At 38.1% G+C, this 15,974-nt stretch overlaps 1 protein-coding gene across 2 annotated transcripts in view; it reads left to right on the top strand.

The window, feature by feature from the left end:
- Positions 1–15,974, top strand: part of LOC134563872 (chondroitin sulfate proteoglycan 4-like) — a 44,953-nt gene that overhangs the window by 11,924 nt on the left and 17,055 nt on the right. For both annotated transcript variants that reach the window (XM_063422262.1, XM_063422261.1), the window contains exons 5-8: positions 127–303; positions 6,041–6,239; positions 10,217–10,348; positions 14,445–14,617. In XM_063422262.1, coding sequence (XP_063278332.1) covers positions 127–303; positions 6,041–6,239; positions 10,217–10,348; positions 14,445–14,617 — 681 coding nt within the window. The remainder of the gene's footprint in view (positions 1–126; positions 304–6,040; positions 6,240–10,216; positions 10,349–14,444; positions 14,618–15,974) is intronic.

Raw genomic sequence — 15,974 nt, 5'->3', positions numbered from 1 at the left:
AATAAAGTTTTTGAAGTCATAAAACGTTCATGCAATAAATATGGAGAGCCATGACTGGGATATCTTTCAATGTGACATTTATTTTCTTCTAGCCTCTTTAGTTCTTCAGCTTGTTATATTTTTCAGGTGGAACAAGAATTAATTTACTATGTTCATGATGACAGTGAAGAACTGATGGACAGTTTTACTGTGATAGTAAATAACACGGAGTTGTGGAAACGAAGTTTACCTCAAACTGTGTTTGTAACTGTTACTGCAGTAAATGATGAAGCTCCCATTGTAAAAGCAAACAGGATTCTTCAGGTATGTTTGTCAACATTTTGAAGTGTTAAAATTAATTCCATTGATTCTGATGCTGTTTAATGCACCTTCATTAGCAGACTACTAGGTTTGTATCTGGTGAGATATCCAGTATAATATATAGTAGTCCTTGGATTTAGAAAAATTCATGCTAATGAAAGGAGGCAGTACATAGATGATTTGTATTTAGGAAGATTTTAGACATGGAGAACTCTTTTGGCTGTTATAAGGTTTATCAAGAAGGCTGAATGAGCATTCTTTTAATCTTAAAATGACATGAAATCTGTAGGACTGATGTAGGGCTTGTGAGGATGGTTGTGAATGGCTTGCACCTGGATGGTTGTTATGTTTTCATGTTTGCTGTGGTGTCTTGAGGGCTGTTAATGAACATGTAACTTAGAAAAGTACCAAGAACAGTGGTGATGAGAATGTCAGCTTTTCACTATTGTATTTGCACAGCCTTGGAACCCTATGCCTCTTGCCATGAAGTACTAAAGGGTCAGACCTGCTGAAATACATTCTACTGCCTGCTCCTGTCCAGATGTGCCAGTGGGATAGGACAAGAGAGAATTTAGTACATGTTGGGTATTTCTTACACAAAACATGAGTGTTCCCCTTTTCAAAAGTTGCAAATAATATAATGCAATCTGTGAAAATCTAAGATCATCAAAATATTAGTCCAGTCACTGAAGTTTTGCTGTGTGATGCTGTGTGATACTGTGAGCTAATAAAAAAATGTTAATTTTTTTCTAACTGCCTTCCCCCCCAAGAAAATCCTGAAGAAAATTTTTAGGTTGTTGACTGATGCCACCTTTAGCTCTTAATAACCATAGCTAACTTTTCAATCTACTGATTTTTGGAAAGCTATCTACCGCTACAGAAAGGCCTACTGTCACTTTAGTTTCAGTGCATTTTCAGATTGATTAATGAATTATTTTGTTTATATCTAGTATTTAAACCAGGACATATTTGTATAGTATTTGTGTTACGATAGCACTCAATAGCCAGAACCATTTTGGTAAAGACACTGTGCCCAAAAAGCCCCCACATGCAAAGAATTCCAATCTGAGACCTGATGAGTAAAAACAAATTAGGTGGCTCCAAAAATCAGAATGAAATAAACATGGGTCAGCTAATGAACCTGTGGTCACAGTGAACCAGCTGGAAGACATCAAGGCAGCAAAGGTATTTAGGAATACACAAGGAAGAAGCTAAGCAGAGTAGGCTGCAATCATTCCCAGTGCTCCATGATGCAGTTTATAAGTGGGTGGTACCAAAACAGGCATTTAATTTTATGTAATTAGTTGTGTGTTGGAGAGGGAGAGTGTATTACTGTAAAGATGATTGTAACCTTGTGTATTTAGCCTTTTCACATCAGAAAATATGTAATTTTTAAACCAACCATGGTGGTAGTATTGTGCAGCTTCACAGTGACAACAGATAATCTGCAGATGCTCACAACAGAAGATGTCCTGCCCCGTGCAGAGACTGCTGGCAGAAGGGCAGACTGCCTTCACAAACATTTGGGTGGCACAGAGCAAAATCTTCTCTGGTTGAAGTAATTACAGTGGTACTCTACAGACATCAATACAACACGCAGTAATCTTTGTCTAGTCACAGAAAGGAGGGCACAGTGTTCAGTCAGGTTTTTCTAGTGTCTGTTCTGGTGCAGTGCTGGCATTAAACTGTTGGCAGTGAACTGCTGGAATTGCAGTCTATTAACAGAACTGAGGCTGTACAGTGCACTGCAATGCAGCTTATGGATTTTTCTAAAAATATCTGTGAATCTAGGCTTCCCAAGAGCAGGGATAACAAAGCTTCACCTACCCAGAGCTAGTCCTCTCTACTGGGGAGGCAGTCTGTGTACTAGAACCAGGATGCTGCCTCTGTGCCTATGGTTTTTCTTGTTATGCACAAGCTATTGTTGAAAAATCAAGTTTGTATTCGTTGTGAGTGGCTACCAATATGTACACATATGGTGGATTCATGTGCAGTCTAAACAAATCTGGCAGTCAAGTTATTTGCTGGGAGGAATACACTGGGATGATTCTTCCTCAAATCAAACTTGCACATCATCAGTAGATCAGTAGAAAATAGGGTTTTCTCAGTCCTGCTAAATACTGAGATGAGATGTGTAGGGTGATGGTGGCTGGCCCCATGTTCTAGCCGAAACAGTCTGTGCTCCTTAAGAACATTGCTAGTGGTAGATACTGAATAACAGACAATGTTACTTTTGAAAACTCAGTTGCTCTTCTATCTATTTTGTGAGGCTGGAAATATAGAAAAGTATAAAATTAATGACCAGTACTATGAAAACTGAAGTCCAGTAGAACTGTTTGAGTTGACTGAAGTTTAGGACCTTAGAAATTTTGCAGGTCACAACGTAAAGAGTCAGAAAGAAATGCTAAATTATTAAAAAAAATAGGCTAGGATATGGCACCTGCTGCTGAGAAAAGTAGCTTGTGTGCAGAGGTGCATTATGTGGCCAGTGATGTTGGTATGGATATATGGAAGATAATTTTGGTCTTTTTCATGGGCTTCTGTCCAAATGAAGAAACTACTGGGCATGTGCACACATACTGAATGAGTCTAACTCTAGCTTCCTCACTTGAGACATCTATCTATACCTTCTTCAAACAGCCTTGTCTGTTGCTATCAATGTTATGAGCCCCATGGCAGGAGTTTCAGGTGACAGGTATCCAACCATTTTGGAAATTTTTCTCTGGTTTTACTCTAGGAAGCATTTTAGATACAATTTCTTAAAATTTGCACAGGTTCTGTGGACATTTTTTCCCTTGAATGCGAATAGGTAAAGGAAGTTGGATATTTTGAAGAAAATCACTATCCTAGCTTCATGTGCTGCAGTTATATGTTTTTAAATACATGGGTAGCAATGGTATGAATCCTCCTGTTGCCACAAGAGGGCTATATTTTCCCGGAATTAGGTTTTTTAAAAATCCCACAAATTTAAACGGATTATTTTTGTTGTTTTGTCTAAATTGCTCTCCTGAGTGTTAAAATGTGAATACAGAGTGTCTGGTGGGATATGTGGCATGCTCGACTGATACTGATGAGCTGAATCCTGTAAGTAGAGCAGAGTATATTATTTCACATCAGCAAGGTCATGAACCTTTTTTTGGACTATGCCTGTGAAATATGTCAGGCACGTGAAAAATCAGTGTTATGCTATATCCTGGAAGTTCAGATACTGTTTTCATGGTACTATTCAAGGATATTTTGATCTCAGATATGAAAAATAAGATGTTTGTACAATTCTTGCTGTGTCTCAGTGTTTGCTTTCCTATGGTTCTTTTCAGCTCTTAGATCTCCTTTCATTCCTCAAGGATCATGTTGCAGGCCATGTATGGTACTTAAAAAGCATTAAGTGGTACTGTGCTGGGACAACGTAATTAAATACTGACATTACAGAAAACCCACTTTTTCTATAATTAGAAATTTTAATTATTTTTTCCTTTTGTAAGAAAAATTATTTTCAATTTAGTGAGTTATTTGTAATAACTCACTATTTATTTGTCCATATATTTTTCATATCCTGTATCTTTTGCATATTCCATATCTTTTATCATATTCTGTGATCTTTTATTTTCTTCATAGAATAATCTACACAAGTGCTACTGAGATGAATTAAAGGTCTTGGTACAAAACATGTGACACAAATGTGGTTATTGGTGCCACTCACTAAGTCACCCTGTGCTGTTAGTTGTCATTTTTTGTCTTAAGTGTAATTCTTTATCAAAATTTAATATTAGTAATTACATTACAGCAAAATATATATTTCAGGGCAGAAATAACTATTTACTACTTGAAAGGTATTTTCTATTATAAACTTACTTTTCAAACTACTTCTGATTAGAAAAAAATCAAACTTCATTTTATTATCTCTTTTTCCATGGCACATATTTTGTGACACAATGTAGAATGAAATCTTTCCTCTGTTGAAGTGTGATGGCACAGATTTCAGTCTCTTAAAAGGTTTTCTTTCATGGTTCATGTTAAAAAATAGAAGTAATACTTAGTGAATTGTGATTGCTGATTTTAGGCTTTGGTAGAGGTGAAATGCCCTTTGTTAAGGATCATTTGTCCTCTTCAACCATTTGGTGTAATGTTACTACCAGATATTTAGTAAGTGTACTGAGACCCTAGGAAGACAGGAAGGAATGATGCAGTATGTGTTTTGAAGCTCAAGCTGAGATATTTAAAGGTTTAGGCTCATAAAATTTTACACTATATTGTAAACTGTGCATAGAAATAATTGATATTGATGTGAATATTTAAGAATTCAAGAATTTAAGAATTTAAATATTCACTATTTAAGAATTTAGTGAATTCTTAAATAGTGAATATTTTAAATATTTAGTGAATATTTAAGAATTTCACTTCATATTGAGATAAATATGTATTGTTTTTTGTTGGCACTTTTGTCTGTACTTCCAAATATATACGGAAGAGATGAAGAACAAAATGGGCTGTTGCTTATCCTTTCCAAATAAGAAATAATCCAGTCAAATAGAAATCCAGTCAGAGAGCAATCCTTTGTGCTTGAAATAAGGGATCTTAAAGATCATCTAGTCCCCACTCCCCCTGCCATGGGCAGGGACACCTCCCACTAGCCAGGCTGCTCGAAACTTTATCCAGCCTGGATTTGAATACTGCCAGGTTGGGCAATCCACAGCCTCCCTGGGCAACCTGTTCCAGTACCTCACCACTCTCACAGTAAAGAGTTTTGTCCTCGTATCTAACTAAATTTCCCCTCTTGCAGTGTGTATCCATTCCTCCTTGCCCTGTCACTCCAGTTCCTGTCAGAGAATCCCTCTCCAGCTTCCCCGTAGGCCCCCTCAGATACTGGAAGGTGTCTGAGAGGTTCCCCCACAACCTTCTCCTCTCCAGGCTGAACAGCCCCCATTTTCTCAGCCTGACTGCACAGAAGACATGCTCCAGTCCATTTATCAATCTCGTGGGTGTCCTATGGAACTGGACTTAGAATGTGCTTCAGGTTCAGATTTAGTAGAAGTAAATAATGGTTTTTATACCATAAAAAAACTAGTTAACTATTTTTCTGAGATTGTAACCTTGCAAAATGGTAGGCAGCTTTGGGAGGCGTTGGTTATTTCATCTCCCACTGGACTGAGCTTCCCTGGGTTTTTTAGTGCAGTATAAAAGGGCCTTTAGTGCATTTTGCTAGAAGAAAATAGTGCAGCTACAAGAAGTGTTCCATTAGTGTATTAGAGTTTGTGCTGTCCCCAGGCTGTTTTTCTTTTATCTTTTCTGCTGGGGAAAGTGGAGCATATTCAATGCCTCACCTGCTGTGAAATGCATGACGCTAATATTCATGTGTGTGTGTTGGAAAGCAGCTCCTTGACTCAGTTATCATAATACAATTTTGTTATGTTTCTAAGAGTTTGTATAATGCTTGACAAATAGAGCACTTGTGCTCCGTGTGAAACTCTTAACTGGTGCAGGGTGTGTTTGCTTATGTTATTTCAAAGTTTTGTATTTTGCAAACGATTGCCAGGATGAACTATGCCAATCTGTGATCAGAGATTTGGATGGACAGTGAGGAAACCTGTTACAGCTGGTAGTGTTGCCCAGCACAAATCTTTATTCTTCCTTTTTCTTGGAGTCATGTGTCATCCATTCCTGTCCCTCGTCTTCTGTTGTCCCAGTTTTCTTTTGTATGCATTTTCTTTCTTTATTTTTTAAATTATTTTTGCTTTTCTAGGTCTGGGTGGGTTCAGTCACAGAAATAACTATTGATGACCTCTGTGCAGAAGACAAGGACTCCTCACCATCAGAACTGGTGTATTCCATTACTCCACCTAGCAATGGGCACTTGGCTCTGAAGTCTTCTCCAAGCAAGAGCATCCTTACTTTTACCCAGGCTCATATAACTGAAGGGCAGCTGGTATTTGTTCACAATGGTATGTGATTTCAAAAATACCACATCTGATACTAGAATACTGCTCCTATTAAGTATATTTGTGTTTGTCATCCATTAAAGATCCCGTTGTAGTATCATAAAGAACCAGAATGTCTCAGAACACTGGTTATGTGAAGTGTTACACACTGGTTATACATTATCTCAAAAACTAAACAAGAAAGGGTCTGATGTCTACTTAAAGGGAAACCCTAGTGTTCTTGAGGTTCATTAGATAGCAGCCTTCTTTCTGAAAACAGTTTTGCAGTAGGGGGACATTTCCATGCACCTTTCAGAAATAGGAAATCCATTGTTTTGACTATTGTGATTGAAAATTTCCTGAAGCCTTTCTGTCTTGCTATAGCGCAGAGCTGTTCATGGCCCAACAGTCTCACAGGTATCTGCCATAGTGCAGTGAAGCATGATGAAGTTATGGTTCATCTGTGTGATGTCAGTATCCTTTTCAGGCTGTAAAAGAATTAAACTTTAAACATTTACTCTTTCTCCTGTTGCCCAGAGCAAGGGATTTGGGGTTTTGTGCATTTGAGAGAATGTGTGGGCAATAAAAGAAGTCAGGACAGCTTTGTGCATCCTTGAGTAGCAGTGGTTGGAAGCCACAGGAATGAATTTCCCAGTGGGGTTCCAGCCAGAAGAGGCAGGGCTTTCACAGGGTGATAGCTGCCTGTTTCCTGCTCCAGCTGTATTGCTATGTTACCTCAGTTTAAAGAAGAGAGGAGTTGCTACAGAAGGAATAAATCATTATTTTGGGATGAAGATAGAAGAGATATACTGCTCTTCTGCCAGCCCTGAGGTAGGCTGGAATTCCAGTGCTCCCTTGGGTGCAGCAGTCACTCCACATTTGTACTCATGAGGTTGGAGTACTCTGCCTTAAGATGCACTGTCTTGTAGAGTCCATATGTATTACTGAAATTGCTTTACATGCAGCTGCTGGTGAGCTGTAAGTATCCTGCTCAAATAATTTAGTCAGGAAATGAAAGGTCAAAAGCATGACAAAAGTGAGCCAAACTATTTAAATTATTCCAAGGGAGACTTTGACATGTGAAAAACCCTATGATGGTAGGACAGTGGTAAGTCTCAGTGTGAGGAAATTAATCCACTCTGTGTTCCAGAAAGGGCAGGTGCACACCTGTAGTCTAAAAGAGTGAATCTTGATTAATAGAAGTGAAAAGAACAGAAAATTTCATTTTCCAATGAGTGGGAGCGTAGAGTAAATTTGCAACATAAAATTATCCAGGTTGTGTGTCAGGTCTTGCAGCTGCTCTGGCTCTGCCATCTACTCAACCTTACGGTCTCCAGTGCTTCACAAAGTATTCTGGTTATTTTGCTTCTTTGCGTTTCTCAGATGCTATTTTCTTCCCTCCTTCATTGTGACCTTTTGCTGGAAATGTAATTGTTACTCCCATCTTACTGGCCCCAGCCTTGACCTGGGGCCTTTCCTTATGTTGTTGCTGTTACTCAGCTTTTTATCCCATTTCTCTAACTTTCATCTGTTCCTTGTCATCAGTTTTAGAGTGTGTGCTGCCTTCTTTGTCTCCTCTTGGAAGTATCCCCATCTACTCTTCCTACTCAAGCCATTTCCAAAGGGAAGAGCAGCATCTTCATGGCTGAGGCAGCTCTTCCATCCTCTGGCTACTCCTCATGGCACTACACATTTTTTACCTGTATGTGGCAATGACTCTCCGTTCTCAGTGTCTTTTTTACTGACAATGAAAGTACTACCCTAATTTGTTTTTATGCCTCTAAATTAGACCTCAGAATTTTCCCTTCACGTTGCTCAGCTTTATGAGTTACATTATCCTGCTTATTCTGTGCTTTGAGTTGCAAATCTTCCTCTTTGCTCTCATGTTTTCCCCTTGAATTTTTTTATTTGTTTCCTCCATAATTCCTGATTGTTCTATCACCAGCATAAATGCAAAACTAGAACACACCTTTCCTTTTCTGTATCCCTCCTCCAGCATAAGAATTCCTTCTCTTTTTCACTGTTGCTTCACTCTAGGGTGCTCTCACTTACGCAGTATGGGCCCTTGCCGTTAGACCCTCACTGTTTTTCTTAGGCATTAATGAATTGAACTCTTACTGGTTCTGAAGTTTTTATGTCTTCTCAATGCAGCTTTTACAAACACTCTTTCTGGTGTCCTTTTAATCACCTCTGATCAGATACATCTTAAAAAATTAATTGTGATAAAATGATAAATGCTCCACCCAAGCAGAACTTTGAGATGCAGTTCTGTTCTGACTGCTGATGGCAAAATGTCTGTGTCAGTCAGGCAGTTGACCTGCCTTAGCCAAAAGGCAAGTGAGGCTGCGTAAGCAGGTTTGTTTGGGGTTTTTTCAACTTAGTGCAAATAGTAGACTCCCAGACGCTTTTTTGAATAAGCAGCTGGTTCTTTTTTATCAGGAGAATACATCAGAAAATAAAAACTGTAAAAATCAAACAACATGACCAGATCTTCCAGAGGTGCTTCAGCTACCTGGCTAATATAAGAGCATTTCTTAGGTGTGTTGTTAACTATAATCTCAGAACCCACATTTGGTTCTTCTGATATGGTAATTTATAGCTAGGCAAAGTATGATGATCATTACATGAAGGTATGTGGCACTCTCTGGCTTTTAGTATCTGTATTCTTGTAGCAAGATCTTGTGGCTAAATGGGCAAAGCAAATAGAAGAGCATGGAAATTTTTTGCAACAGTTAATGTTTCACTTTTCTGTTTTGTCTTTTTACCTAATTGAACAACATGGGGAACCTCTGCTTAAACGCAGCCTGTCAGTTCTGAGACATGTATTTTTACAGGAATCCACTCAAACTCCTGGAGATATTTTGCTATTGCTTGTGCCAAAGTACATACAGGTCCTAAGATTAAAGGGAAAAATGTGCATTTATTGTGAGTACACATAACCTCTGAAATAGTTTAAGCTGTGACAACATACTCTCTTCATCAAAGCTGAAGTGCAGTGAAGAGGCTAGGGAAACAACCAGAGAGTTTATTCAAACCTTTAGATATACAACAAAATGAAAGAACATTCTAGTTACTTTGCTCCCCAAATTCCTTGTTTGCCAAAATGTGACCACCTAAGTGATTTTGACCCTCCTAAGCCATAAATGGAGCTGGAAATCTCAGAGACATTGTCTTCCCAAATTTAATTTGGTTTTAAGTCATGAGTCAGTGAAGAAAAAGAAGAAGGGGGCTCTATTGCTGATTTATATCTAAGAGGTGTCTGGCCTTCACTGAAAACAACAGCCAGTAGTTATTTCTGGGGAATATATTAATTGCATTATCAATTTATTTAATTCTAATTAAGATACAAGGGCTCTGATCAAAAACTGCTTTCAGGATGATTTTGGATATATTGCTAAGGAAACTTTCCTGTCTGCCCATCCAGGAGTCACTTTGGCAGTCACACTGACACCACTCAAGGCTTTGATTGTTGAGACGGAACCCTCTTCATCTGTTGGCTCCAGTGAGCCCTCCTTGACTCTCTGCATACCCAGCACTCACACAGTCAGACAAGGTTTCCTCACTGACTTACCTCAGGTTTCCCTTAGCAGAATCTCAGGTGCCTGTATCCTTAAAACAATTTAGTTATTGTGCAACAAGTGACTAACAGGTCTGGCTGGGAGCCCCTGACAGGGGACTCTGACTAAAAAACTTTGCAATCTAAGCTACGAAAGTCTGGAGTCCTCAGCTCCTGCCATGTTTCTTAAGTGTTGGTCCCCTGGTGGCAGGTCCCCATGCCCTTTGTTAAGCACAGGGTCAGCAGTTCAGGGCCTCTTGCCTCAGGCTCCTGCCACCCAGAGCTCAACCTGCGGCTCCACTGTAGCTGCACCCAGAGCTACCTGCACTGCATGTATTCCTCAACAATATTTCACTGTAGCTGAAAGTGAAAGGTGTCTAGTGCATGTTTGTGTTTTGTGTGACAGAATAATACAAGAATAAATGTATGATTTTGATTTCCACAGGAGCAATGTCTGGAGGATTCAGCTTTCAGGTAACAGATGGTTTGAACTGTGCACCCCGACAGATTTTCAGCGTCACGGCTCGGACGCTGGTCATTAGCCTTGAAGTGAACAAAGGGCTCGGAGTCTTTCCAGGTCTGTCTTTTGAGATGATCATGATTTTGTCCCCTTGAAAATATTACCTAATAAAGAGTTATTGGTCAGATACTTAACTGACTAAACTATGGAAAAATGTAGCTGGGAGTGTTTGTGTATGTTTTTTAAAAAAGGGTTAATGTTTTCTCAAACAGCATGCTGCTTTTTAGCTTTGTAGTCTTTACCTTTTGATATGTGCATGTGGTCCTAGAAACTACCAATGAAATGTTCAAGGACAATTTGATAATAACACTGCCTGCCTAAGATCTGGAGATTTCCAATTTGGGTTTGTTTAAAATCTCTGTACTCCATTCAAATATTTAGAGATCTCTTAGGTGGTTGTGAAAGTTCCTTGTGAAAGCAATAGGGGAGTGAAGTTTGTGTCTATGAGATTCTGAATAGCACATGTAAGTTTTCCAGATTGCTAGTTCACTTTTCTTTTGTTTAAAATGAGTTATAGACAGCAGCTCAGACTCACTGAGGAATCAGAAGGACTGAAAAATTTGATTCATATTTGTGCATTTGTAGCTAGTTGGTTCAGCAGCTGAGTATTTTTTTAATTAAATCATACCATTGAAGGAGTTGATGTGCTAAGAGGTCTCATCAGAGCCATTTACTCCTTTGCACTGTCAAAGAGTTATCCCTCATTGAGTTAGGAATATAACATTTATTGCAGGATTAAAGGAGAAATAAAGATTAGTTTTCTCTCAGCAATATCTGGCATCACACTTTTGTTTGTGCTGCCTTCTTTTTTTTTTTTTTTTCCCTCTGGATTTGATCTGTAGAATCAGAGAGATACTAAGAACTGGCTGAGTCCTAGAGGTTGTAATCTCTATCTTGATTTCTTAATTGGATATGGAAGAGGAGCACTTTATCTTCTTAAACTTCCTGAATATAAGTTGCATAAACCAAGGTTTGTAACAAAAGCTACTTAAATGCAGACAACAAAAAATAAGATTGTAGCAGCATGGTTTTCTAATTCAGTCAATATAAATGGGATTCACGTAAATCCACTTACAAAGCTTATTAACCTGCAGTTTTGGTGTGTAGGGTTGCCTTGGGCACAGAGATTTACTGGAATTCTATCTTAAGCCAGTGATAATTGTAAGAAAAATTTGCCTAATACTTCCATAGAAGGCAAAGTCTCTAGGCTGTCAATCAGTTCTTCAGTTTACAAAATACAATATTTCTTTCAGCACTGCAAACTATATTCATCCAAGATGGCAGTTTTTTTCCTGAATTCTCACCTAATTTGGATTAACAAAATTCCTTTAAGATGTTATAAAGTGTTACTAGCTTTTTTACGTGTTCTCTTTATGGTATTTTTTAGAGACATTCTGGAGCTGTATGGTTTTCAGCTGCACTTTGCCATCATGAAATGACTATTACAACAATGAGAGTGCCAAATGGTTAATATATATAAAAACAACAGACAGTGTCCTGTTAAATTTTCTAGCACAACTAAGAAAGGTTAATTTTGAGCCAGCTTGAGAAATCTCTCTGGGGTAGTAAAAATCAAATTTATTGTGAAGAATTTACCATGTCTTCATGACTAGGTGTAAACTATTCTCTAAAGCATATTGTTCTGCAATTTTATAAGAGCATGAAGAGCTGTCTCTTTTGTGTTGGGTATACCAGATCTGTTTATATAATTTATAGATTTTTTTTCTGTTTTAACAGAAGCTTGTTTTATTCAGCATACTCAGAAAATTGGCTACTAGATATATTAGCTTTTTCTGCTGTATCCTAGGTATGTGCAGTGGGAGTTTTTACTTCTTCGGGAAGGCTCAAACAAGAAATGAGCTGAGTTTCTCTGAGAAGAGTAAGCCTGACTTGTAGTTAATTGGAAGCGAAGCTGTCAATCAGTCTGTAGATGAGATGATTCATAACTGTTTAGCAGTGATAGGGAGAATGCTCATGCCAAACAAAGCATTTTCCAAATCTTGAATGTAGGCCGTAAAAATGTGTAACAAAATTATTAGGCACCAGCTTTATGCTGTTGCACTCTACTCGAGTCGATTAGCTTGGCCCTACTCAGTGTCACCTGTTCTTGTCTTCCTCATCTCTCTGTTCCTGTCCCCTGTGCTTGGGTGGGGTTTTTGTGACCTTCTGTGATTGGGAACACACAGGCAGTGTTCTCACTTCATTTTCCTTCACCCAGTCTGCTGGCTGGCAAATATCATTCCTCTCCCTGTTGGGGTGTCAGACCAGAAAACGGCTGTGGGTGCCAGGGAAGGTTCTCAACTCTCAGGTCAAAAGTGAGTGGAGGAGAACGTTCTGTTTGTGGGAGGATGCCATTTTACAGAAGTGCACGATAGACTTTGTTGTCTGTGTCTCTAGACTGTCTTTCAGACTGTGGTGTTCACTGAGTGAGTCAGGTCTGTTAGGAATCGAGGGGGTTTTGTGACAGTTGTCCTTGCTCCCCATGGCCCTGTGTGATAGCAGAGTTGTGATAACCCTGGTATGGTCGTGAGAAATTGGAGCAGTAACTTCCATCATGGGACCATGTTTTAGAGTTATTCTGTCCTTCTCTGTTAAGGCAATAAGGCCTGATTTGCATAACTAGCAGGATAAATAACCACATTTGCAGATTTCTTTGGTCTGATTAACTATTGTGCCAAGCAGTACATTCTTCACCACATCTGCTGTATACACAAGGTCATGGTTCCCTCCCTCCCTGTCACAGAAAAAAGGGAAAAGAAGGAAGAGGAGGAGGAGTGAAACTTGTTGAATTAGATATTGTTTCAGAGAATTTTTCTCAGACTGAGAGACTCCTTCACTTTTCAAAACAGTATGGATACAGAGAGACATGGGAAGGTAAAAATGGGAAAACGGGCAGAGACAGAAGATAATAACTTTGTTTCAAAGTAGTTGTTACTTGAACCAGAGCACAAGCAGACATGAACAAGCAGACTCCTGGTATTAATAACAGCTTTCGAAGCATCCCTATTCTTCACTGTCCTTACCATACTTTTTTCTTCTGAATATTATAGCATATATATATATATATATATATATATATAAAATACGTGCTATTTTGTATGAACACGTTATGTTCTTGTATGAACATAATGCCTTATTTAAGATGGATTGATAATTCAGACTTCAAGTACCATATAGTCTTTGAAAATATGTATTGAAACGTATGTAACCTTGTTGCTCAAGGAGAAGAGAAAATCTGAAAACGGAGGCAGAAGTAGGGATACAGGGAGAGTAAGATGATGGGAATCTTCCTCCTCCAAAATCATCATTGAACATAAATTTTAGTTTGCTGATTGCATACCTTGAAACTGCTTCAAAAAGAAGCCATATATATATTTTTTTTTAGGAAACTAATTGCTTTTAGGAAATTACTGCCCGAGCTGTGTCAAAAATTGTCTTGGTTTGACTAATGCCAGAAAGGTCTTTATAATCTTTAAGGCAGAAGGTAGTAACTTTAATAAGCTGTGTGTTAAAAAGATTTTGTTACCACTCAGTCTCCATCTATCTTAATATATAATACATTATTTCATTTCAGTCTGTTATTTCTGTTATATGGTGTTCTTCATAGTTTTTTTTTAAATTCAGTACTTATGTTTTAATTTTATTTAATGAAAATCCTATTTCATATTGATAAAGCATACTTTTGTTAATGATTCATTTTGGTTTATGTGTTGAAACTTGGCTGTGTTGAGGCTTCTGTCAGTCAAATCACTTATGTCTTCTGTGGGAACTGGGAATACCAAAAGCATTGGAGTCTGAATTCAGTTCTAGACACGTGATGTAGAAACAGAACTTCTTATACATGCTCTATTCAATACTTTGAGTAGTTTTTGCAGAAGCCAGTATTTAGCGATTAAGTGTGTGGAAGAGAACTGTGTTTTTTGCATTTTTTGAGCAAGGGTGCATTCTACTAATGGGCTTTTTATTTGAAAAAGCTGTCGAAGGGTTGTAACCAGGAGGTAACTAGACAAAGAGTAACCCTGTTGATCCTATAAAATGTTATTAAAATGCTAAGTAGAATACCTTCATGAGCATGTGAGTTGTGCATACAAAACTTTGATTTTTGGAAAAAAATGCTGTTGTAAATCTTCTTCCTATTCTTGACATTTTTTAGGTTCCAGGAAACCTATTTCACAACATGATCTGAAAGCTGTAACCAATGATGTGACCAATGCAGGAAACAGAACTATAACTTTTGTGGTTGTAACTTCCCCAAAACTTGGAAGGCTGATCAGAGTAGATTCTGATGATACTACACAGGAAATCTTCAGTTTTACGCAGTCTATGGTAAGCATTTACTTTATAACAACTAGTTGAGGGTTAGATTGTTACTTCAGAGGGCATCTCAGTTGCTCATTCTTTGCATAATCCATTTATATCTGTTAAGTAACTAGGCATATGTGACCCATCAGTGCAATCACCCAGATTTGCTATGTCATTAAATATCTGGCGTCTAGTAATGAACACAAGAGGAGCCTTTGTTTCCCTCTGCTTGGATACTAGCAGGGTCTTGGCAATTCCCACTGTTTTGCTTGAAACACTATTTGTCAAGAAGAGCTGTTCTGGTGCCATTAACCAGCAGTCAGAGGTTGGAAGCTTTTAGTTTTTGACAGGAGGACCAGAAAAGTCCAAGTATCAGATTCATTTCAGCTGTACACAATCCTCACGGGTGTCCCCAAGATGACTTTTATTGATTGGATTGGCTGTGGTACTAAGTGTTTGAAGTATCTTAACTGTGATACAGGTTCTCTTACTGAATGACTAAAATGTGGCAGCTTATATAACTTGATGGAAAAGTTATTTTGCAGAAGGAATTACTTGTCTTTGTGCAGAATCTGAATATAACTATCATGCAATAATCTATTTTCATAAAATTGAAGTGAGGGAGATAAAAGGGGTCAATCTTCTGACTTTGCTAATGGGAAAACATATGTTTACAGATTCTAAATGTAGCTATTTGATTTTGTATATGAAGGAATAAGGAAATCTATTGGCCGGAATTTGAAACTTGGGCAGTAAAACCTGGAAAAAGGATTGACATTTTTATTTGTTGTCATTAGACTTTGAACCAACCTGACCAAGGACAGTTGTGGAATGGGTCTCCACCTGGATTTTACAAATCAAGTTGAACACAGAATGGTTCTCATAAAAAAACATGTTGTAATCCCATTATGTTATTGGTCTTGTTTCAAAAGTTACTGAGTTTTGTCTTGTTTCATGAAAGAGATGAATTGTGTAATGACACTGTACCCTTCTTATCCCAAAATGTGAGTATTAGATGAAACAGTTAAGCATGTTAGACAGAAAATATTTCAGCTAAGGTTTTGAAGTGTCACTCTTTCTGCCTATGGTTATGACCATTATGTGTGTTTATTGGACAGTACCACGTCAGAACATGTCACTTACTCTCTGTAGCTATACTTTTTACTGATGTGTAGCTAACTTTCCTTTTAACTTTGTAAATTGTGTAAGGTTTTGGGCTGAAATAATATCTGTGTTTTTCTTGTCTGTTGGAGATATTTCTATTGGCCGTTTTAATTTCAAACAAGTAGAGCTAAATGACTTCTTGCAGGTGGAATTCAAGTATCCAAACAAGCTTGCTATTTATTCTGGTAGAGAATGAGATATAAGGGACAGAAAAGGG

Source organism: Prinia subflava, chromosome Z, assembly GCF_021018805.1.
Source record: "Prinia subflava isolate CZ2003 ecotype Zambia chromosome Z, Cam_Psub_1.2, whole genome shotgun sequence".
Taxonomy (NCBI): Eukaryota; Metazoa; Chordata; class Aves; order Passeriformes; family Cisticolidae; genus Prinia; species Prinia subflava.
This window is presented reverse-complemented; position numbering and strand designations above follow the sequence as displayed.